Below are 25212 nucleotides of genomic sequence, written 5' to 3'. Positions count from 1 at the left end.
ATTATTGCCAGGGCCGGGAGTATAACCCAAGAATCAATCATAGTATGCAAAAAAAAAAAGAAAAAAAAAAAAGTGTAAAAACAAGAGAACTAGATGGGATTTTTCTGTTTCTTTTCCTTTTTCGTTTTAGATCATGTTGGGGGTGCTGTTGCTGCCTTCTATGTTCTTGTAGATGCTTGATTTAAGAAATTCGTCTCTCATGATGGTACTGACGTCGGAATTGCGGTAAGGGTTCAATTCTTCGCGTCCGAGACCACGTAGCTGCTCGCGGCCAGCGGTTGACATGGATCGTCGACCACTGTTCCTTGGGTTTGGTAGCGGTGAGAGACGCCCCGAAGGTGAGAGACGACCGTCAGGGGTGCTGGGGTAGCCCAGGGTCTGACGAGGAGCGAAGACAGGGAGAGAGGCGTTGCTGGGGAGAGGAAGGAAAGACTCTGTATCCGTTGACATACCGCTTATACCTGAGCGAATAGAGGATGGGCGGTGGTAGCCATTGAGCATTGGGAAATTGGAAACCTCACTGTATACTGTCGACATGCCCGATGCAGCAGACGAACGCCACGAGTGCACGGCGCTGCGAGGGATGGTGATGACTTCTTCTTCAATCGGGAGAGTCTGGCGCATGGCTGTTGCAATGTCTGTGGGCTCGGTGATGGCTCCTCCAACTCGGTTGGCCATAATCTTAGCAGACTTGCCGATCCACAGCATTTGCTCGTGCTCACGGAGGTATCGGTCGCCGCTGAATGATTTCTGGACGATATCGCGGGTCATCATGCCGAGTTTGCGACGATAATCGCTCTTCTCGTACATGCGGCGGGTGATCTTGGCAACATCCTCTGGTGTTGGAGATGAAGTGAGCACAGGTGCCGGCTCAGTGTCATCAGTATACTTGCTCCATTCTCCCAGAAGGCCAAGCATGGTGATCTGCGCTTTTGCGAGGGCGTGAGCGTCATTGGGTGCGACGACGGCACTGTAACGAGAGAAGTCGTCTGGGTCGCTCAGAACACGAAGAGATGCACCGACATCAGTACAAACCACGGGGGCACCGGTCAGAGCAGCTTCACCTAAAGCTAAGGGCAGACCTTCGGAAAGTGACGAATTGAGGAAAAGCCAGGTGTTCTCGAGCACCTTCATCGGATCTGCGGTACCACGGAGAGTAACCTTGCCTCGGAGACCCTTGGAGGCGATGATTTCTTGACATTCAGTAGAGTATGTTGGCGCCTTGTCGATGGCCCCATAAATATCCAGGTGATAATCATCAAACTTCCACTGGTTGATAATGATGTCGGCGGCAAGCAGAGCTATCTTGATATCCTTGGCATACCACACGTGCGACAACATGGTGACTGTCGGGCGCTCAGACTTGATCTCCTTCACAGGGGCGAACTTTTGCATGTCAGTGATACCATTGACAACGGGGTCGACCTTCCTGCGGAAAACATTGCGATGTTCAATGGTTCCTTGACAGGTACCAATTTCAACCTCCCAGCCTGGATTGAAGAAATCAGCGCAAGGAAGAATGATATCGGCATGGTGCAAAGTAAGAGCTGAAGTGATGCGCATTAAACCTAAGAGAGCATTGCGAACGAATGGAGAAAGCTTGCACAGGGCGGACGACAGGCAGAGGTTCGTTTCACGCCAACTAATGGCGTGGTCCCAAATCTGCAAGGTGCAGTTTCTCTTCATCTTGCATACAACCCCGTAGGACGCACTAACACTGTGATGCGATGCTTGAAAGACGCTGGGTATCTTCTCAGGAATTGGAATGGAGAAAATGAAGAGATATCGATACCAAAGTTCCAAGGCAGTATCAAGTGATGTTAGGGTTGGAAGTTCGGTGCGGAACCACTGGGATGATGGAACGGTATTAGGCATCTCTTGAGTAAGCCAAAGGTCTCTCCAGCTTTCTTTGACAATGTCGCTGTTCCAGATCTGAGTCCAATGCCGCGAGTCCTGGAAGTATGTGTTCAAGTTGACCAAAGCCCGAGTCGCCTGGTGGATATCAGCCTTTGAAAGGTGAGTCGCACGCGCTCCCTTCACCAGAGCAGTCAGAATTGGGATGAAGTTAAGCTTGATATCCATGTCACTGGCGGATGTAACATTATCAACTTCCGAGTCGAGTTTGTTCCTGAAAAGCCCATGTGTTGGAGTGAGGAAGTCCAAGCCCCAAAGAGGAACCACTTTCAACGAAAGGACATTTTGCTCCGTCTGGTGCTTGGGAATACCAAAGTCATTTGCTGATTCGCAAATCATGTGCCACTTGACTGTCCTTAGCGAATTAATCATATCACGTCGACAGGCAGAGACACCACCTCCTTCGTTCGGCCAAGTGCCATTATCAGCAGCCATGACATGCATCGACTTGTCAGTATCAGAGCCGAAGTCCTTCGATCTGGTGTGGACCACCGCATCGCCTCCGGGTCCGAAGTTGAAAAGATCGCTAATCTTCACCGCAAGAGGGGTCCAGCTGGAGATGTTGTCATCCAAATCAGCGCTGGCGGTGATGGCGTCCGCGCGGAGTTCAAGATATTTCTTCGCCGCTGCCAGATCACCACGATTACGAGCACGCCAGTAGGGAGCCAGGGTCTTTTCTCTTCGCAGGAGCCGCTCGTCCATCCAACGGACCATAATTGCATCAAAATCTACGCGGTCTTTCCAAGACTTCCATAGCAATGAACGAGCACGAGAAGTGGATACAGGGAAGCGCTTAGTTGTCAACCCCAGGAAACGGGTGACAGTGTTCGAGCTGAGGCTGTCACAGTATAAAAGAGGGTTATCGTTCGCAAAGCTGGTTTGTTTAGGTTTGGCGAGCACTCCTATGAAGTCGTTTTCGATCATCGGAGGTGTCTGCACCTTCTGTCCATTAAGCGTCGTGAAAATCGTGGGATGGAACTTGTGATCGTACAGCCAACGAGCCTCGTAGACATCAGCTCCTTGGACAAACGTCGCTTCGGTGACCTTAGAATGAGGGATCCATCGCTCAACCTTTTCCGGATGGCGAAGAGGAGGCGCGCACCAGGAAACTGTGCAAGTGATATGTGTCAACGAAAACTCAGCGCGCAACAGCTCATCACCGAAGCGAGGGTTCTTGCGGTAATGATATTTGAAGCGAATAAGATTTCCATCCTTCATGTAGGAGCCCGCTTCGATGAGACCTTTGCGGTTGTACTGAACACTTTGCAAGTTGTTTTGTCCGCGTACGCAACGCCGACCCAAGGGGATTCTGGTCGCCCACGCCTTGGATAGGGTAAAGCTCTTCTTTGTTGGAGCGCGGTAATCATAGTGGTACTCGTTGAGCACCTTGCCGTCCTTGAACTCTTGGCGAATGAGCAGAAGCATATCCTTTGAATATGTGCTGACATATTTGAGAAGCTTCATGCCCTCTGGCTCTGTCTTGTGCTCTCCCGAGTAATAATATACCTTGAAGCCGCCATCGGGCTCGTTATGCCTAAAAGCAGCGAAGGTACCTTCCAAGCTCTGCACAACAAAGCGACTCTTTTTGATGCTGACGGTAATGCCCTTGGTTTCGTTCCACAGCCGCTTCACGTTGGACCGGCCATGGAATAAGAAAAACGACAAACCAATATCTTGCACCGTTTTGAAATACAACCAAACCATGTTCAACAAAAACACAAGCGGTACCCGAATTAATGTGTGGCGCTCACTCATGACATGATCAAATTCCCTCTGGAATTCGGAATCGGCAAGTAAAGCAGCGATGAAGAACTTGACTCCAGAGCCAATAGAGTGATATACATAGCTCAACGGCTTCTGGATGATGGACATGGCCATAGGAAGCTTCTTCGGGATTTCTGGGATATATATCGGGATTTCCGGATCCTTGATGGCCCCTGCTTCACCGGTTCCGTAATTCGCGTAATCAAGGATACTAACAGCAGTGGCAGCTCCCAGGTTGCAGCGAGCAACGTGCACATTCAAGTCGCTTGTGTCAAACCGACAAAGACTCGTTTGAAGCCATTGTTGACTGCCCTCGGATAGTAGACATGGCCTACCAAGACAACGATCCAACAACATGTTCCTAACATTCTCAGGCAGTTTTTCCCAATGAGAGTCGACCTCAAATCCAAGACACAGTTGCCGCAGAAGCTCCTTCTTTGACCAGCGTACGACGAGTGGAGTGTCAGGTTCCTCCCGAAGTTGTCGGGCGGTCGTTTCAGTCACACCAGCAGTAACAAGCGATTCAGAAAGCACGGCATACTCGTGGGGCATTCGCATCATTGATTCGGCGACCGCGTGGAGTAGAGTCTCGGCAATGACCTGGCAGTTAGCGCTGACATCAATCCGCTCATCTAGTCCTCGTCCAACGCAGATGGCTATCTGCAGATGACCAGACATACTGCAGCTCAACGCCTGGATGTTGGGGCCAAGCGAGCCCAATGGCACAAGTTCAAGGGATATTTCGCCCGTTTCCCAGGCACCCAGGGCCATACTGATGAGCTTTTCCGACTCCGGGAAGGCCTCTTCGATTCTTGGTTCTATCTTCCGCGAAAGTAGAATAGTTTTAACTTCAACACCAGGATGCGAGCCGGGCACAAGTTTCAACCGTGCATCGGCAGGGACGACTGAGACTCCTTCAAAGAATGTCTGTAACTCTTGTTGTGACCACTCAGGATCCGCCCATGGAGCGGTATATGCGTGGAATGTCTTCCCAAGCTCCACAGGTGAGTCAACTTTCTTGGGCATGCCCATCTTGGCGGTGAAAAGGGAGAGGATAGCCACTGTCCATGTAGCTGCTCCTAGACCAATCACCTGGGAGTACAAGAAGTTATTGCCAAGGCATACTTTGAGGGCGATACCGACAGGCAATCCGACGACAACACCAGTCATCAGCGGTATGAGGGCGTGCGGGCCGGTGAAGATCTTTGTATATTGGTACCAAAGCAGGCCGGTATAGGACAATACATAAGCGAAAAACATGATCATCGCTTGCACTGGTGCTTGGAAAGTCCAGATCAAAGCCGTTGCAATAGCCAAGCTCCACACAAGCCACATGAGGAATTTGAAAAAGGTCTTCCAGTAGACTTTTCTCTTGAATCTCACGTCTCGCTTTTGGGACGGACGTATCTCCTTGGCCGATCCCACAGCAACAGCCGAATGCTGGCCCACAAGATCATGGAGTTCCTGGGCTTTGGTATCGATGAGAACGGCCCCAATGAGGTAGTAAGCCAGTCCAAATCCGACTGCCATTCGATTGGCATCAGAAAGGGAGGTTGAGAGACCAACGAGTTGTCCACCACTCAATAACTCAACCCATTTGTCCAAGAGGGCTATGATAAAGTACAGGATTCCACAGCCTATTTCTTTGCTCGATTGGCGCCAATGGATGAAGGCATTATGCAACCGGATTCCTTTCTGGGAATTCCGAAGAACGTCTAGTCCGACCTTGGTCTGGATATTCCAAGAAGAACTGAACGGAATCGGCCGAGGCACATCAGCATAACGACAGTACCAGTCGAGGAGGAAATTTGTCGAATCCCAGTCCCTGGCAAGCTCGCGGACCAGCGTATCAGTTGTGGGCTTAGAGAAGAAGCTCCGGGACTTCTCAGCCAAGACATCCTTATAGAGAGCATCTCTTGACATTTTCAAGACAGCCGGGTCACTCATGTTTCCAAAAACCTTCTCGTCATTATTACCGTACGTGGCAATGTACCATTTCCGAATTTCCGTATCGTCCGTCCTTCTAATGTTTTGATACCAGGTCACCCATTTGGAGGCAACTGATCGCAAGCCGAGAAGCAAAAACCCGATGAACACGTATAGCACAGCGAGGTAAATAGCTGAATCGTGGCCGCTCCAAGTAGTGATGATAGGTGAGACGAAAAGAATGGGGATGCAGCTGAAGATCACTTTGCGTCCGGACAAGAAACCGGTTCCAGGGTAACTAAAGCTAGCGAGGGTAGCGAAGGTCGTCAGGTAAATGGTCAAGGCGACTAGGTACAGATAGAAGATAATTCCAGCCTGTGGGCTTTTCACGCCAGAGATAACGATGAATCCGATTAAACCAGCAGCAATTGTAAACGCAACACCAGCAATTAGTCGGATAAGGACAAACATGTTTGAAGCTGCGAAAGCCATCGAAATGAGATAGTAGGGTCCTCCACAGGCAATCATCGTACCGATTGCACCAGATAGGAGAAGAGAGATCATCAAAGCGATGGTGGCACTTTGCAGCTCGTCATGGGTCATGAAGGCTGAAAGGTAGAGACCACGGCCGATAATTGTGAGCAGAATGATGTCGATCAATGCCGGGAATGCGAAAACACCGAGGAAAGTAAATCGCTGGTAACCAGGCATCGATTTAACCTTGTGATCCGGGTTAACGTCAATTTGGGCACCCGCATAAGATGTGGCCATCTCAGGCGCGCCATTGATCCAATCGGGGAGCTTTTCATCGTTGTACTCCCTTCTGAAACGATCCGAGAGCAGCTTTCCAAAAGCGCTAGGCTGAACATCAAAGTAGACCTCACAACGTGACCCTAAAGCAAACGATTCTGAGAAAGCAGCCGCTTGGTCTGACTGATTGTTGAACAACGGGTTACGATCGGTCACTTCAGTATAAATCTCATCGATTGCTCCTTTCCTCGCAGCGCAGAAAAGTGCCAATGCCATGATATCAGTATACGTATCGATGTGATCATTTTGAAGCAGCTGGCAGAAGCCCTTTGATATCAAAGCAAGGTCTCCCTCGCGATGCTCCCTTAGGATCTGAGTAAAAGCAGCATCCGTCTGGTAGAATAATGCGAGACATTTGGATGGTGACGGATGTTGGCATCCCTGTTCTCGGTACCATTTGATGCGGGTATTAACCAAAATTTCGGGAGAAGCCGAGCCTTCAAGATATGAGACCGTGTTAAGCTCCTTCAGCTGAGCGAGTGAAGGTGCATCGATAAGCAGTCTCCGAATGTAAGCACAGATAGTATCGGAGAGCTCACTGTATGAGTCGGTCAAGGAGAGATGCTGAAATAGAAGCAGTCGCTCTTCTGGGCTCAGCATGTCGATGTCTTCGACGAGTCGGCGAGGAAGCCCTGTATCCTTGACGAGGTCCTGGGACCATTTGGCTAAAGCGGTTTCTACCTCAAAACAAACGTGGCGGGGGTAACCTTTTGCAGACAAGAATGTATGCAGTACAGTTCCTGCTAAACCTTGGGCCTTTTTCGAAGCAAAAACTTCAAATCCATCTGAGTCCATCTGATAAACTGCCCAAAAGCGCACGTCGACGCTCTTACGAAGTCCTGAGTCCAATCCAAGGTTGACCTGCAATGAGCCGTTAGTTGCCAGATTCGACAGTTCCTTGATCGTAGTCGCCAGTTGGTCCGAGGTTGCGTTTGGAATAACGTAAGGATCTGAGCTGGTTGCGTTGGGAAGCAAATAAGATTCGTGAAATTTCTTGAGGAGCAGACCGATGCTCTGAATCTTGGAAGCAGGAACCGGGTGGAGCAAGCCCAGTGATTTAAGGCGCAATTGAGACTGAAGGACTTCAGCAAAGGCAAGTGCTGTCGCCTCAGATCCAAGCGGGAAGCAACCAAGAGAGTTATATTCAATGCCGGCCATTGATATGGAAAGTGGACTCCCTAGAGATTTTACCTGTGCTACCCACTCCGGTGGATCACGGAGTTTTGTCGTCAACTCGTTGCTCTCAGGCTGACCATATTCCGACGAGGTAAGCAATTCTTCCAGGGTGGGGAAAAACGGCAACAATGTATTCCAAGCGTTCGTGTCGGATGCAACATCCTTGAGATGTAAATTTGAGCGCCAGCGATCGTGAGCTTTGATGATTTCGGCATCTTTCAGCCATCCAAAAGAGGAGAGAGGCTCTGAGATCTTGACATTAAGGGCAGCATTTGTGAGAGCCGACTTCTGGCCTATCCACGGGATCGCACTATAAAAGTTACACCACTGAAGAGATCTTTGGACAACAGCATTTGATAACGCGGCATTGTCATCGATTGTCTCCCACGCCATCACCACGAAATCCCTCACACAAGCTTCGGAGACGAACGCCTTGATGGTGGGTTGCATCTTCACGAGTTGAAAATAGTCGCGCTTCTGGCCTTCTGGCAGTATACTGGCATTTTGAATAACGATTCCGGAAATTGCAGGGTTCTGCATGGAGTTGTGGTCCTTTAGAAAGTCCGGGGGTGCCGTCTCCAGGTACACTGCCAAACCCAACTCATCGATCACCTCGACAAGCTTAGTGAAAACCGGGGTGGGAAACTTTCCTTCCCAGTTGGCCAGTACCATGCCGCTGAAGTTAGCACTATCGAATGTGCCGGTGAGAAGGTTTTCAATCTTTTCAATTGCTGACAATGTGGACTCGTCCTTTGAGAGGATACGATCAAGGTCAACTCTTCCCAATAACTGCTTACCCTCCACATAACGGATTGCTTGGGCCGTGCCCGACTGAAAAGGGTCAACTATCAACAGGTCCCATTCATTCAGAAGCCGAAGCTGATCCCGATCTGGCGGGGAACTGAATGAACCCAGATAGACGCCAAAAGAAGACGGCTTGCGTCTTTGAATGTTTGGCACACTGAGCAACTTGTTGGAAAGAGTAACCAACCGTTGAGATACATTGAGCGGCACTTTCTCTGAACGTGGCCTTGTCTATGATTTGAATCAGGTGAGTGACAGATCAGATATACATTCACAAGCATATCAAAGAAGCCCTACCTTAATGTAGTTGCGCAGTCTCTTCGTCCCAGAGTACAGAAGCCACAAGGATCCTGTAGCTACACACGCTATTAAGATAGCGATGAACACCTAGCATAGCATTAGTCAGTGATATCTGAAACGTATATGCAATCACTACTTACAAACTGCCACCAATGATCTTTCATTTTATCCCAGCCGAGGGCTGAGACGTGGAGGATTTCCGCCATCCTGATTAGATATTGCAGGCCAACCTCACAGGTCCGACCATCAAAACGAAAGACTAAGAAAGAAACGAAAGTGAAGGGGTTGGAGAATTATGCCCTTGAGGGCGTATGACGTTAAAAGGGCAACTTTCAAAGTGCTAAATGCTCATGACAACAACGTCGTGCCGCTTTACGGGGCCAAAAGTCAGATGAGATCTGAGACCGTTGAAGATGAGGCTGAACGAATGAAAATAGAACAAAAAGGGTATTTCAAAAGCGAGTGACCCAAAAAGAAAAGAAGGGAAAAAACGAAGGCACAAGGGCAAAAGTAAAGAAAAAGTAAAGAAGAAAGATACAACAAGCTGGAGACTGAGTGAAAGAATGTTACCCAGCATGCATTCATCCAACAGCCTGCTTGTACCTCAAAGGAAGAAAGCGTCTTTTTCCTTTTTTTTCCTTTTTTTTTTTTTTACACCTAGCCTTAGTTGGGTTGCAAATGGCGATATGGCTAGTGTTTCTCACTTCTAGCCTCTAATTATGGAACCACCCTGACAGTAGGGGCGCTTCTGATAGTGCAGGACTCAAGAGGCGGACAAAAATAGCCAGCGACCAGGACTAGTCTGACACTAAAACAGGTTAGGGCGCCGGAGGATTGCCAGATGGAAAGGATTGAGAAGACAAGATCCATTATAGGTATAGTAGCATCAGGATCCATCTCGGGCAGATGCGATTGAGACGTGGGGAGGGAGGCAAAAGCGTGGCAGTCCACCAACTAACGACAAACTTCTCGGACAGCACCGAGGAAAAGTTAGATGGAACGGTGACACTCGACGAGAACCAGTGATGGAGAGCCATGATGCAGAAAAGCGGACAGTTTGCCTCCGATTCCATGGGGACGAAAACGAAGAGATTTTCTCCAAGTCATTGACCATTGGGTAGCACAATTGATCTGTACGGTCATTGGCGGTGTCTGGCATAGTGGATTTGGGAAAGTGTTGTCTGGAATCTGGTCGGGATCAAGGCGGAGTGTCTGGAAAAAGTTAGTATGCATGAGAAAAAAAAAAAAAAAGTAAAAAGGATAAAAATAAAAATAAAAAGATTGATTAAATTATTTACCCCCGAGGATCATAAAAATGATCAAGAAAAAGTTGGAGAGCGGGGCGGAGATGCATATAATCCAAACAGGGTTAAGTGTGGTGGTCGTCCTGAGGTTCAATAGGTATTGTACGGTATAGATTGAGTTTGCAAAAATCATTGTGTTATGATGACTGTATTTCGGATTGAATCGTATTACAATGGTTTAGCATGACGATCGGTACTGTATGGACGTACCACACTAGCCACACTCGGTACCTATCCGTAGGTATTCTGAAATCCCGTACCTGAACCGAACTTTGTGAAGTTAGTTGAACCACCCCCTAAACAACGCTAGACCATTAACACAAGTTCCAAAATAAGTACAAAATAATTATGAATCAATACGAGTCAACCTGCATGGAGCCGACAAGGTTTCTCTGACTGTTTGATCCATGAATCCGTTCTCGATTTTCTCTTTCCTTCTCGTCTTTACCCCACAGCTGGCCCCTTTCACCCAGTTTATCGCCTCTTGAGACGCTGAGGCTCCAATTCAAGCCAAGGAGAGTCGAAGACCCTTTACTAATTGAAATCCGACTTCACCTGGGATGTATCTTGGCAATCGTATCGACTTTCCGCAGCGGCTCAGCCCACTGCAGTCTTCCGGGCGATGGCCGAATTTTGACGAGCTACTCCGTATCGCTTCTCTCCTTCCCTGGTTGTTCATTGCCTAGTGCAGGGAATATCCACGATGCTGACTAGGGAGCGATGGGGTTTCAATCCATTTCTGACTACTCAACCTGTTTTGTCTTAATGCAATTTCCACCCATGCAAGCCTTCGGCATTTATCCTATCGCCTCCGTGGACTGAATCGATTTCAACCGGTCGACTCTTGGCTGATATTGCCATTTTTAAATTTTTTTTTAACCCCTTCTATTTTTCGGCAAACTTAGCCTCTTAGGGTTTACAGAAATCTGAGTCCAATTAAAATGAGTGATAGTATAGAAAAAAAAAAATACTCCGTAGCCGACAGAAGTCCGTGAACACAGACGGTCCTATAGTGGAGCACCTTCAGGCTGGACACAGAAGATTTGAAAGCTTCCGCATAGAGCGATAGGCTCTGCAGCTCCCGACTTCCGCTATAGAAATCGATGTATATAATGTGATTGTGCCCGCATCGACCTACAGGATTTGTCGATCAGCAGGCATTCTCGTGGATTGGACCCCAACAGGTCCACACTGTCATTCGTTATCATTCGCCCTTAATCTCTGCATCTTTTCTTGTCTGTTTCCACACGTCCCCTAAGGTCCATTCAGGAACTTGGACCAGCTTCCAATGGTCCTACCGTGGTTGCTGAGAACTGGTTGTTACTTCGGACTTATAACTTGCGACACTCCCCCAGGTGTTTGGCCTGAAGGTGTCCCAAGTGTGATCGCTCCTGTGCCTCCCTCACGCACATCTGGAGTCACGACCAACTCTCCCGGCTTTACTTCGTCGGTCCTGTCGTTCACTTCTTCTTCCCCTCCTGTCACGGGGTCATCGTCTTTCGTTACGACTACTACTACTCTCGCTTCCTCCACTTCCACTTCTACTTCAACCTCTCTACCTTCGTTTACTAGCACACTCGTTTCTGTCAGCACTCCCGTGAGTGCCTCCAGCACAATGTCTCTAATTCCTTCTCCTTCGTCGAGTATCATTCCTTCCGCAACACCTTCCGCTTCTGTCATTGCCAATGGTAATGTCGCGGGTAACATCTTGGTGATTGCGAAGGACACCGCTGCTGCTAATGTGGCTACCTCGGGCCTCAATGGCTATGGTATTCCTTTTACTACCTTGCTCGTTCCGCAGTCTGGTGTTACTCTGCCAGAGCTGAATGGCACCTCCGGAGGAAACTTTGGCGGTATCGTGGTTGCGAGCGAGGTCAGCTACGACTATGGTGCCCAAGGCTTCCAGAGCGCTCTGACTACCGACCAATGGAATCAACTCTACGCCTATCAGCTCGAGTACAGTGTACGCATGGTGCAGTACGACGTGTACCCGGGACCCAACTACGGTGCCTCTGCCGTGGGTGGCGGATGCTGTGACTCCGGCGTGGAGCAGCTTGTTTCTTTCTCAGACGTCAGTGACTTCAAGGAAGCCGGCCTGAAGACTGGTGCCGGTGTCAGTACGACAGGCCTCTGGCACTACCCAGCCTCAGTTAATGATACTGCTACCACCAAGGAAATTGCTCGTTTCGCCGCCAACGGCAACTACGGCAGCGAGACCACTGCTGCAGTCATCAACAACTTCAATGGCAGACAGCAAATGGCTTTCTTCTTGTCTTTTGACACTACCTGGAGTGCAACTTCCAACTACTTGCAGCACGCATGGATCAACTGGCTCACTCGGGGTCTCTACGCTGGCCACCGTCGCGTCAACCTGAACACCCAGATTGATGATATGTTCCTCGAAACTGATATCTACTACCCCAATGGAACGACCTTCCGTATTACCACCGCTGATATGGATGGTATCTCGAGCTGGCTCCCGACCATCAACGGCAAGATGAACGCCGGTAGCTCATACTTTGTTGAGGTCGGACACAACGGTAACGGTGTCATCGAAGCCGCTGCCGGCAAGGATGCCGATGCCTGCAACGGAGGTGGCATTGAACACGACTCGCCCGCTGATACTCCTCTGGAGTTCAAGAAGCCTCTGGGCACCGGTACTGACCTTTGGCCCAAGGACCTGACCGAGTACAACTGGACTACTGAGTGCACCAAGTTGGACGATCTTTTCGTCTGGTGGACCACCCCGGCTAACCGCGACAAGTATGGTCACATCTCTCACACTTTCACTCATGAAGAGCAGAACAATGCCACCTACAACGACGTGAAGAGGGAGATCTCTTTCAACCAGGCTTGGTTGAGACAGAGTGGTTTCTATGATGCCAAGTATTTCACATCCAACGGTATCATCCCTCCCGCCATTACTGGGTTGCACAACGGCGATGCCTTGCGGGCCTGGTACGAAAACGGCATCACCAACTGTGTTGGTGATAACACTCGCACACCGCTCCTCAACCAGCAGAACAGTATGTGGCCTTACTTCACTACCTCCGCATCGGATGGATTCGATGGTATGCAGGTGAACCCCCGTTGGGCCACTCGCATCTACTACAACTGCGATACCCCTGCCTGCACCGTTCAGGAATGGATTGACACCTCCGCCGGCAGCGGTGACTTCAGCAACCTGCTCGCGACCGAGAAGGCCGACACCATGCGCCATCTCTTCGGTCTTCATCGCGACCCTTACATGTTCCACCAGGCCAATCTTCGCAATGTCGGCGTTGACCCGGTTGAGATCAACGGTGAGACTGGCCAATGGTCCATCATGCAGGCGTGGGTGGAAACCATGGTGCAGGAATTCGTGCGTCTGGTAGACTGGCCCATCGTTACCATCACCCACCAGGAGGTAAGTCATGGAGATCTTAGAAACTCCTCCTAACACCGCGCAATTGCTAATTAATCACCCCAGATGTCCGCCAACTTCCTCGACCGCTACAACCGTGATCAGTGCAACTACTCGCTGCAGTACACCATCGGCAACAAGCAGATTACTGGGGTGACTCTGAGCGCCAAGGACAACACTTGCAATGCGCCCATCCCCGTCAGCTTCCCTGTCGCCCCCACCGACACCAAGGGCTTCACCACCGAACAGTACGGCAGTGACCCACTCACCGTCTGGGTGCAGCTGTCGGGCTCCCCCGTCACTTTCTCCCTCTCGACCCCTATTCCCTTGTAAATGGATTGAACGATATTGAATTATGGAAGGGCTTTGAAGGATTCCTGGACCATAATATCTAATGTTATTAATGGGTTTCGTGTAGCGATTTCGAATAGGGGAAGAGATGAATGAAATGTTAGGTACATACATACATAACTACATTGCATACATACTACATAGTACCTACACAATTCTTGAGCAATGAAGATCGCGTAGATCCTCCCGCCCGCAAAAAGCAAATCGGCAGACGCAGCTGAGCCCACCAGCAACAACCCAAACGGGGAATTTCCCTCAACCAGGCACACCGTCTTCCAGTTGCAAACTGGACTGATTGCCCCTGCCGGAATCATCCACCCGCATAATCCAAGATCAATTGATATCTTCTACGGAAATCCCCCCCCCCCCCCCAGCCCCTGATTCACAATACTATCCCCCAACATCCCACCCTCCCCCAAATCCGAAGATACACCGACAAGAAGAAAAAAAAGATAAGGCTACCTTTCCCAATTAATTAACTCATTCAATTCGCCACATTGAATGACCGGCCTAGACCACCCGTTATCCTTTCCTTCCACTGATTCCTTCTCCCCTCACCTCATCCGTTGCGAGCGGGATGTCAACGGAAGTGAGACATGGCGGACTTGGCAGCCTCGATGATTTGATATTTAAGAACAAGTACTTCCCTGTTTTGGTCCTTGTCCTCATTAGGGTTTTTAGCGACCTCTAAAATTAGTCTAGTCGCCCCCAAAAGTCATCACGCATCCAATTTATATTAAATTGATTAGCTGTCACCGCGATTTATAAGCATTGATTGGCCGCATTAGTTTCCCATAGGATGGTCTGACACTTTACTGGTATCTAACTTATTGCCAACTCCACAAAGTTCAACTCTAACCTAATCCCCATCTAGACTGAACACAATGGCCAACGATTGATAATAACCGGGTGAGACTTTATCGGGGTTTAACTTTGAGATTTCATAATATTGATATCATCTGCGTTTGACATATGGACGGTTTGCCCCAAAAATCAGGGAGAAAAAAGTGGAGGAAAGGTAAGTTAATTCCCGATCCCCCTGTCGCTGTACTTGTTCCCGTCGCGTACATGACACAACATACACGTACATGTTTAGTCCACACGGACACGTATGTACAACGAACTCTATATCTGTGCGTTTCTTTACCACTAGTCTGGACTCTGGAGACGATATAGTGCCAAGTGTGTCTTTCTTGCATCAGAACATGGCTCGGAGAAATACTAATGTATACTAAATCTCGATCGTATGCTTTTTCTCGTATTCGAACCGAGAAGCGAGGGGGGGAGGGGGCCGAGAACTGAGTCTACTAGAAACCAAAACTAGGAGCTATAATATGACCTGATCATATATGGTGAGAGACAGAGAGAGAGAGAAGCGAGTCGGGTCATACAGAGGCGAGAGCGGTCTAGGTCAACGGTGTTGGACGTCGGAAGATGCCGTTGCAGCCGGGGCATCTTGGCTGTTTCCTTATTTGCTTGGATTATTGGTTTTGAAATTCCTCCGAATTGATGTATATCCTACATCTGTATGTGCAGACACGGTAGTAGCCTCCCCCATGCCCACTTCTCCAATAACGGCAGTAACTGTGCTGCAGGACAAGCTTCAGCCAACTGCCAGGGTCCAAAGGCTCTGCGCTGGCGGAGTGTGACTGGTCCGAAGGCAGCTGAATGCTCGCAATTCTACCGGCCGATGGCGGAGGGAAAACAGAGCCTTCCTCTTAGTTCCTTAGATGACAGCTGGATGACTTGAATCAAACTCGTCTTGGCACTTTGCTGACAACCTGTAGTCAGTCTCGGGTAAAAGGGTGCTGTGTCCTAAACGTTCTCGTAGTCCTAAGACCTAGTAGAAAGAAGGCAAATCCTGTCGATTGGTGGAGACGAACGCATCGGCCATCACCGTGTTGGGAAAGAAGAAAATAGTTGAAGACCGGTTCATCCGAGGCACTGAAACGTGGTAGTGGAGAAACAAAGAATAGAATACCCTTCATTTCGGTAGGTGGAGAACCTTGTCGATAAATTCTATGGCTAAAACCCGAAGTCCATCCCATCTTCAGTTTAGTACTTCGGCCTAGGCCATGTTTTATCTCGTCCGGAACCTTAAAGCCGTCAAGTTGATGCAGTGCATTTGTTGCGGCTCGGTTCACTAGTCTCAAGCTAGATGTATACGAGACGCGGACCATTTCGTATAGATTTGGGGACCTGAGTCAGGGCGTCGAAGGCTTGTAGTGGCTTCAATTGTTGACTATTCATGCATGAAGAAACAACGGTCTGGTATTGGAAATTTTGCAAAAGAAAGTTACGGGCGGTATGAAACAGACCGTGTATGCCAAAACCGATTGGTAACGATACAACCACCCGGTCCACATTCGGGACTTAAGGGTTAGTGTCCGTGGATTGATCAGATTCGTCTCGGATTCTCGCAAGGCGCTAAAGAGTGATTGGCAGAGTTCCAGGCCAGCAGAAAATCGGGAGAAAAAGGAGCCAAAAATCAGTGAAAATCCGTCACACAAAGAAGAAGAAATCTACTGTTTGGGGGGGAAAGACTTTTGTCCCCTGGTTAGTTAAGCAATCTTTAGTCAGCGATCCCCGTCAATGCTCTTTTTCTGGTCATTTCTTCTGTTTTAAGGTTTTTCTCTTCTCTTTTGCTGTGGGATGATTGCCATAGTTAATCTTCGTGCCAAAGTACTTCGTCCTGTAGGACAGCCGTATTGAATTCCATGGCTATGACGGCGGGTAGCTTTTTAGACCCAAGTAACCATTCTTAGCAGAAATTACTCATCAGCAAAAAAGAAAAAGAAAAAAAAAATAATGTCAAGTTCTTTGACTGGTGTGATTCGAACCTGGACCCCAAACATAATCATGGTTCTGTTCTCCAGCCCGCTGACAGCCTTAGACCCTGAGTCCAGAACCCTTATTGGCGCCTAAGGGTTCAAAGAGAAAAAGATCGCGGAGGCGAACCTGCAATAGTCACAACGCTAGGCTCCCGGGTTTTCTCATTCTCTCCCTCAATCCTCTCTCTCCTCTTTTTTAAGCCATCATTCATTAGTAAGGTTGCACCGCAGGTGACCTCGAAACAACAGCCACTGTGGCAGAGTCCATTATTTGGACATTGACTGCCGCAGTCTGTAAGGCATTCACTTGCCTTTAATTCCAACCCAGGACAGGCGTCTCTGCATCCGATTCCCCGGACCACCTCAACGCAATCTCTGAACGAGCCACTTCATAGTTTCAGTGTAACCGCGGAGAGAGGGATTTCTTTGTCCTCTCCTAGCCTATACATTTAACGGTTGCCTGTGAACCCCTGTGGTTCTACTCCGGAATACGCCACTTCATTTGCTTCTTTATCTGATCGTTTGATCTTCCTCTCAGGTCCTCTTTATATTTTCCCTGCTTACCCCCCACCTTACCGCTGTGGTTTGTGAGAATCAAATCGCAGGTCGTACCTTTCTTTCTCGGAATTCCCTTCTTTGAACATTTCTTTCTTTAGTCGTTCGTTTTACAGGAATTTTTCTTTGTGAAATCTATTGCACTATGGCGGGTATTGATGAAGCGCTGCCCTTGAAGGGTAAGGGACAAGCCGCGTCCGGCTGGAAGACTTGGTCCGTCAAGAAGCGCATGCTGATTATCGGCGCTATCGCTCTCGTGATCGCTCTCGCTATTGGTCTAGGAGTTGGCTTGGGAGTCGGTCTGAATAAGGGTGGAGGGGATGACGAAGGCGAGGTTCCGCCCACTACCGGAGGAGGCGTGACCACAGCCAAGTGGCAACCGGCCGTAGGAACGAAATGGCAGATCGAGCTTCTGTACGCGCTCAACGACACTTCAGTAGACGCAGATATCTACGACATTGATCTCTTCAACAATGACAAGTCGACCATCACCGATCTACAAAAGCAAGGACGCAAGGTGATCTGCTACTTCTCCGCTGGGAGCTACGAGAACTGGAGGCCCGACAAGGACAAGTTCAAGGACTCCGATATGGGTAACACGCTGGATGGGTGGCCGAATGAGAAATGGCTTGACCTCAACTCCAAGAACGTGCGGAGCATTATGACGTCGCGTCTGGATATGGCGGTCGAGAAGAACTGCGATGGAGTTGACCCGGATAACGTCGATGCCTATGACAACGACAACGGTCTCGATATGAAGAAGGAGGATTCGGCGAATTTCATGATGTGGCTCGCCAATGAAGCGCATGCACGCAATATGTCCATTGGTCTGAAGAATGCCGGGGCGATCATCTCCGCAGTGATCGACAACATGCAGTGGAGCGTGAACGAGCAATGCGCGCAATATGAGGAGTGCGATACCTATGCCGCATTCATCGATAAGAACAAGCCCGTCTTCCACATCGAGTACCCCAAGGGCGACGACACCAACAACAACGATTTGGTCAGCACGAGCCAGAAGAAGAGTGCTTGCGACTTCGAGGGATCCTCCAACTTCTCGACGGTCATCAAGAATATGAATCTGGATAACTGGATCCAGACCTGCTAGTCGCACAATTGATCCGCATCTAAATACTCTGTTCGATCAGCAAGGGCGCCGGGAGTTTGAGATTGGGGTTCCACCATCCCCTTACCATCTATATAGTTTGACTATGATGTAATCTGCCTCATTTAATTAACTTGGACATTCGTCTCTTTCATTTAATTCAAACGTCCATGCTTCACGTTACCGATCTAATCATTCCACGTGATGCTCCGATATATGCTTGAACTCATCAGGCATAGCGACCAGAGTTTAACCATAGACACAGCCAATGAGTCTCCCTCATATATATTAACTCGTGTTAAAACTTACTTCAAAACATCATGATGCCATGACTCTTAACCCGCTCTCACCACCCAGATCTATAAATATAGATATCAACCCCGCGGTTACAAAGCAAATGAGATGATCCTCTACCCAAAACACAAAGGAAACAAAGTATGACAAAAATAAAACCAACCCAACACGACACAACACACCCCAACTACCGACCCCATCCCTCAGTCACTCAGTCAATCAACTACTCAATCACTTCGATACTTACCGTGCCGCTCCAAACGGCAACACTAAAACGTAAACACCGAATAAAAAAAGAGACAATGTAAAACAACGGTGAGCGAGACCCATGGTCTTCCGTCCCCATCCACCTCCAATTAGGAAGTTACCACATAGTACTCCGTACCCAGATTGGACTTAACCTCGGAGGCTCGGACATGCCCCAAATAGGATACACAAAAGCTACTTTAATGGAGAACACCAAACTCCTCAAAGGCTACCGGATCATGCCGGCTAACAGATCAGGTCCGTTCCTCGGTCGGAACAAGCCGATTCAACTAAACGATCACCATCCGACCGAAACCCGAAGAACACCCAAAACTTAGAAAAGCAGGGACCAGGGACTTTAGTCCGTGAGTGGAGTGCGAAAGCGGAGGGGATCCGGTCTACGTGAAAGAAAGAATGGGCAAGAACAGAATAATGGATACTACTAGTATTAACTTAGTAAGTGGGAGAAAAAGAGAGAGAGAATAATCACGGAAACCCAAGATACTACATCGATGTGACCCAAGATCTTGCCAGATCAGAAAGGGTGGGTCCCCCCCATTTCCTTGGTTGGCGAGGTTTCTGGTGTTTGTGCTTTGTTTTTTTTTTTTTTTTTTCGCCACAAAGGTGGGATCGGACCAGACTTTCTGAAACAAAGTCAGAGAGTGTCGTCCCAAGGGAATGGGTGGTATGGTGGTTGGCTTCTATGGCACTTCCATGGATTCTATGGAGCTGCAACATTCGGTAAACCCATGGTTGGGAGCGGATGTTGACCTGAGAGCCACATGTTCGGTGTGTACCGGCCCGGACCAGACACCTGAATTAGGCAAGACAGCGCAAATCCGGAAGGAAATCATAATAACATTGAATAAAGGGCTGTTTATTACTTATTGTTACATACATATTGCAGGGAAGGGGGGGGGGGGGGGGGGGGGTGTTTGTACTCCGTAGTTTTATTGGACCTGGAGACGGCCACGCGAACTCGACTAGACTCGACTATTTACCTGGAAGCGAATCGCCCAGACCAAGATTTGCAGCCTTTTAGTTTTTTGCTGAGCTCCCGTGCCTATTCTTAGGGGATCCTCGCGGACTGGCCTGGTTTCATGTGGTTTTAGCTTCGGTTAGGGCAGAATTGGTGTGTTTGATGGATCGCAAGTGGATAGGTTCGTTCGGTACTCCGTACTAGTTTGGGGGGGGAGGTCTTCTGGTTCAACTTAGTCGGTTTAGACTACTTGTATCTAGTGGCTTAGAGCCAGGCACTAGCCACTCTTACTATCTAGATTACTAGTAGTTGATCTAATTGGTACCGTCTGATGGTACCCAACCAATCAGGCAGATACGTGTATGTATGGTATTGTATTGTGACTGGCTGAAAATAATCGCAAGTACCGTCGATACATCGCTCCGTAATTTAAAAAACGGTGTCATTAATACCGACGGTAATGGAGTACTTTGAGTCGGGGTGTAAGTTGAACCCGTTCAATTGTAAAAATACCACCCCCCAAACTTCTGTAGTACCTCTTCAGATATAGTGCCCTGGTAGCGACAGGAGGTGCCAGAGAAGTCTTCCAAAATTAGAAAATGACACCACAGTGAAACATAGAGTTGGTTCAGTCAGAAATGAAGCAGTGTCACCGTCCCTCGTCCGGTGAGCCACTTCTACAATGCTACCATCAATGCAACTAGACGATGTCCTAAGCACTATTCGATATGCATAATGCATAGACTAAGAACTAGGATACTAGTGGCTAGTTAGTCACAACCACAGAACTAAAGAAGTCCACTCGATGGACGATGGAGCAAAATCGATAGACCTCGGAGCTAAAGTACCAAGCGGCGCGTGTCGAGAAAATCACCCATCACTGGCAAATCCACGACTAAACTGATCAGATCGGAAGAAGATAAAGTTTTGGCGGACCGAAGCTAGAAAAGATACTCAAGTGGTTCTCGGCGGAAGTTCCTGGACGCTGTGTTGCTGAGAACCATGGATGGGCGGGTGGTGGGTCAGGAACGACTCCATCTCCAGCGCTAGAGTGAGTTCTGAAAAGTTAGAACAGCCGTGGGCGACAAGAGAAAAAAAAGCAAAAAATGGGGGTGTCGAAGGGAAAGGAAAAGGAGGTCGCTTTCTACAGCATGCAAGCGAGGGCTGTGATTTGAAATTCCCATTTTCAGCCGGGTCCTTGGCGATCACTTGCTCGTTGGTCCGGAATGGTCGGCAGAGCCCTGGTGGGTAAGAGTTTGACCGCTGTCTTCTCACCAATGGCTCGGTTAACTCGTGTTTCTTCTCGGCAGATCAGGCACAGGAAGTACCTACTTCATTGACCATCTTTGGATGGGTCGCTTCCTCTTTCAGCTGGATGACCAACAAAACTGAGACTTTTTTTTTTTTGTTGTTGTTGTTGTTGTTGTCATCCTTCCCAAAATGGAAGGCAGTGAGGCTGGTGTTGAAGGCTTGACCACTGTCGTCATCAACCACGATTATGTCGCTTGTAATACAAACTTGAAAAAAAAGAAAGATTAGAAGCTTGGTTACATCTCCTCGGTAGATCATCCTCTCATGATATCATTATTACTCCGGATCCCAGTACCTGAGCGTAAATAGGACTGACTTCAAAACATATCCGATATACATAGTATGACATAAACTCAATTCCATCGGACAAAAGTTATCAGTCGTGGTCTTATTACTCCGGAATGCAACATTAAACCTACGACCGGGTTCTAATCTGACAGGTTATGTACATACATCATGTAATTCCCGCTGACTATGGGAGAAGGTTCTCGTGAGATGGCGTCGAATCTCCATGAACCTGATGCGTTGTCATCGGATCCATTCTATAGATCACTAGTCAGCACATGGCGTCAAAAAATTTAATTAAAAAATAAATAAATAATAAGAAACAGTCACCAATTGCTCCAAGGACAAGCAGTAATAGGAAAGAAACGTGACCTTACCTTCTCCTAGTCCTTCCTTACCGCAGAACAAAGCACACCCAACGAGACTAATACGCATGTCTTACTAAGAACCAGACCCGGCCATGCATGATTAGACAGGTTCCTAAATCGATGTAGCGACACGGAATAGCATGACCTAAAGAACAGCCCATCCGTCCAATACCGATTGTATATGTTTTAGGCGCAACCGTGGGACGAATGTACTGGACAGGCTAAATGCAGCTCCCAAGACGGACTACTACATTCGGGTCTCCGAAAGCATCCCATCTTGGGTCATTGCATAGTTTATGTGCTAAGTTGTCTCCATGGGTAGATGACCGTGCACCTCGCCTCTCCAGTAACTTCACTTGATCGACTAAACTGGAAAGCCGGTGGACTTCCTCGACCTTCTCCTCCACCCTACTAGACGTCAGATCCTCTCGCTCATAGGGTATTTGCTGCCTCCCCATAGAATGGTTCACTGGCCCAATTTCGCTCACCCGCTCTTGAAACAGACTGTGTCACACTTATTGCAGCCGGCCACATCATGCACGAGGTAGTCCTTACTGTCCAGCTTCTATTTCGAGTGACCTGGGGGTTTCACAGACCGACCTCATGATGCACACTAAGAGTGGTGGTGATCAAAGAGCAACAACATAAGTAATGATAATGTAATGTAATGTAATGTAATGTATAATTAGTTGCATGGACTAGAATGCAGGACACGGGGTGTTGAACCTGGCTCGAATTATGACCAACATGAACTGACGGGGGACTCCGCTGTTTCGCGGAAGCGGACCTTGACCGAGTCTCTTGGCCTAGGGCTCAGAATACGTATCGACTGCAGATGAAAATTACTTCTCTGCGGTACGTACAAAGTACCTTTACAATACGTAACCATCGACACTGCCCATCGGAGCTGAGTTTGGGGCACGGGAAACCGAGAGAAAACAAAAAGGAAATCTTGACGATCGTAAACTCTATCGTAATTCTAGGTATCATTTGATAGTCCCAACGGCCAAAGTCAAATAGCATATTATCAGTAGAATCATCATACAGGATATAGACGTTCATACAGTATAGACAGGTCGTAAGTTAATTAGTCAATCCAATCCATCAAAAGAAAGCGCCGGCGCATATATTATCAGTCGACGCCAATCGGGCCCTGATCATAAGCAATGTTGCATCAGGTATGCTCGAAAAGCGCCGCCCGTAGGAATTATTTAGCCATCCAATCGACAAACTCGCCCCACCTATCCCCGAAGTTGGCATAGTAATCCGTGCTCAGGTGGGTAATGAAAATCTCATCGGCGGTCTTGCGAAGCTTCTTGACGAGATCACGAAGCTTCGAACCTTCAACCCCATCCGGAACGGAGTGGATCACAATGCAGAGCTGACCGCGACCGCGATCGCTCTTCGGAAGAACGTCGAATTGCTTCGTGCCATCACGCTCGTTGAAGGTGTCATAAGCCGCTTCGAATACGACAGTCGAGTCAGCTGAAGACATGTAACGAGAGTCTGGAACGGCTCCCGGGTTATGGACAATCTAGCCAGTCACTATTAGCATCATCGTTGACCAACTTGACCCAATGAGGTTGTCGGAGTTGCAGTTGGAAACCGTAATAGAACCTAGCGCCATCAAAAAGACAGGTATGGGCCATATTGACTGTCCGAGAGGCAAAAGTGAAAAAGCATAAAAAGAAAAGTAAACAGAGGGTGGAGAAGGAATACAGGGGGCATGAGGTATGTACCCATGTAAATTACCATGAATACCGAGCGGTAATACAAATTACAGAGGGGTGAAAGAGAAGGGTCACACATACAAAGTTGTCTGGACCAAGACCAGAAAGGCCTTTCACGAATGAGGTGAGCTCTTGCAAATATGACAACGCATCGGCATCATACTGTTGGGGCGTCTCATCAAAGAATATACCCCGAACCGCGAGCTTAGGGTTCGAACTGTTGGTCGGCCATTCTGCGTAGGTTGCGATGTCGCGACGCACGGCCGAGATGTTGCGTTTAGCCCAGGTTGTAGGGACATAACCTAAGAGACGCACGTTGTCATAAGAGGCGAGCTTGGGAATCTCTCGGGTATAATTAGCATCGGGCAGGGCATTGGGCCCTGGGCCGCTGCTAGGGTTAATCACAACGGTAAAGTTGGCCTCCGGATGTGAAGAGATCCTGTGGCGCTTAGTTACTTTCCCCCAAAATTATAGCTTCCCGCTTGCATGCATCATGCAATTGGCTTTCAGCTTGCTTATGGTGTATAATGTATATACCCCAGGGACCAGAACATATTGGGCTTTGGGGGGTGAGGGGGAGTAGTGGGGGTGAAATTGAAGGTAAGAATTAGAAATACAAATAGACATAAAAAAAAAAAATCAGACATACTCTGCTTCCAATGGATCCCAGGCGCCAGGGGCAGGGTACACATAGAGAGGGACGAAAATGTTAGCTTTAGGGCCCATGCTGTTCTTCTTGCGTAGGGTGACGACGACTGCGGGAGGTATAACGACCGCGAGGATAGCAATAAAGACAAAGGCCCCCAAAATGATTCGAGAACGTCGGCTTTGCAGGCAACGACGACCGCTCACGTGTTTGTCTGGCCCCATCGTTGCCATGTGAGGTAGGCAATTAAAATGTGAATGCCTTAGAATGCAACGAAAGGAGGGCAAGAAAGTGGATTTCTGAGTCCTGGGCGGAAATATGCTATGCTAGAACCAGGCGCTGGAAGACTGAGAAATAAGTAGTCAACTCTCGAAACCTAGCGTTCAGCCTTTGCCTTAGTGGTGGGCCTCCTGGTGAACCAGAAAAATACACGCCCGGCGGGCCCAAAATAGAGCGGGACCGGTCCTCTTTTCTGACCATGCAGCAGTAGGTCTCGGATCATTCAGTGTCGATGTCGAACAATTTCTTTCTCCCTGACTTAAACACATCCATTAAAGTCCTAGCCGTGGTTTTTGCCAACCCTGTGGAGTGCGGCTAGAAGTTCGCAGGCCACTTCGCAGGCTACTTTCCCTTCTGCCCCATCTGAGGCGAACTCTGTTCGGATAACACCAGTTAGATCTGGACTGCTTTTCCATACCAAAGGGCTGACGTCCTGGGATAATTTCTTTTCTTTTTTTCTTTTTTGTTGTTTTCCTTTTTCCCTCTTTTTATTTTTCCCTTTTTTTTAAAAAAAAAAAAATCTTTCTTGTCCGTTCTTTTCTTTCCTTTTTTTTCTTTTTCTGTAAAGAAAAAAGGATAGACCAAAGAAATAATATTGGTAAATCCACTTCTTTTTTTTTCTTATCCATCCTGTATCCATTCGCTTGCTATGCCCTTCGTTCGTTGTAAATAAAAAAAGAAAAAAAAAGAAACCAGGATAAAAAAAACAAAGGAAAAGAAAAATCCCCGTCACGATATCTTTGGCCTGACCTTAGCTGGAATCGGCGGTTACATCGGCGAACCAGTGGCAGTGTCTCTTCTTCCATTCAAGGAAGTATAAGATTTGTGCTT

General features: G+C 48.3%; 5 protein-coding genes across 5 annotated transcripts; 2 read left to right on the top strand and 3 right to left on the bottom strand.

The window, feature by feature from the left end:
• Positions 1-126: 126 nt before the first annotated feature.
• On the bottom strand, positions 127-9853 carry gtb3 (glycosyltransferase family 4 protein; the record flags this gene model as incomplete). Its single annotated transcript, XM_023237305.1, has 2 exons — positions 127-8625; positions 9650-9853. The coding sequence occupies 2 exons, from the start codon at positions 9851-9853 to the stop codon at positions 127-129; spliced, it is 8703 nt and encodes a 2900-aa protein (XP_023089390.1).
• A 1760-nt stretch (positions 9854-11613) lies between these two features.
• On the top strand, positions 11614-13734 carry agd3 (putative extracellular serine-rich protein; the record flags this gene model as incomplete). Its single annotated transcript, XM_001818353.3, has 2 exons — positions 11614-13404; positions 13468-13734. The coding sequence occupies 2 exons, from the start codon at positions 11614-11616 to the stop codon at positions 13732-13734; spliced, it is 2058 nt and encodes a 685-aa protein (XP_001818405.3).
• A 3549-nt stretch (positions 13735-17283) lies between these two features.
• AO090005001486 (endo alpha-1,4 polygalactosaminidase) lies at positions 17284-18246 on the top strand (the record flags this gene model as incomplete). Its single annotated transcript, XM_001818354.3, has 1 exon — positions 17284-18246. The coding sequence occupies one exon, from the start codon at positions 17284-17286 to the stop codon at positions 18244-18246; it is 963 nt and encodes a 320-aa protein (XP_001818406.1).
• A 4216-nt stretch (positions 18247-22462) lies between these two features.
• AO090005001488 (uncharacterized protein) lies at positions 22463-23221 on the bottom strand (the record flags this gene model as incomplete). Its single annotated transcript, XM_023237290.1, has 2 exons — positions 22463-22694; positions 22959-23221. 2 exons carry the CDS (start codon positions 23219-23221, stop codon positions 22463-22465), a joined length of 495 nt encoding a protein of 164 aa, XP_023089391.1.
• Positions 23222-23474: 253 nt separating this feature from the next.
• AO090005001489 (uncharacterized protein) lies at positions 23475-24148 on the bottom strand (the record flags this gene model as incomplete). The annotated part of the gene is made up of 2 exons (XM_023237284.1): positions 23475-23758; positions 24106-24148. 2 exons carry the CDS (start codon positions 24146-24148, stop codon positions 23475-23477), a joined length of 327 nt encoding a protein of 108 aa, XP_023089392.1.
• Positions 24149-25212: the final 1064 nt, after the last annotated feature.

This window comes from Aspergillus oryzae, chromosome 1, assembly GCF_000184455.2.
Source record: "Aspergillus oryzae RIB40 DNA, chromosome 1".
Lineage (NCBI taxonomy): Eukaryota > Fungi > Ascomycota > Eurotiomycetes > Eurotiales > Aspergillaceae > Aspergillus > Aspergillus oryzae.
The sequence above is the reverse complement of the archived record's forward strand: the minus strand, read 5'-3'. Positions and strand labels throughout refer to the sequence as shown.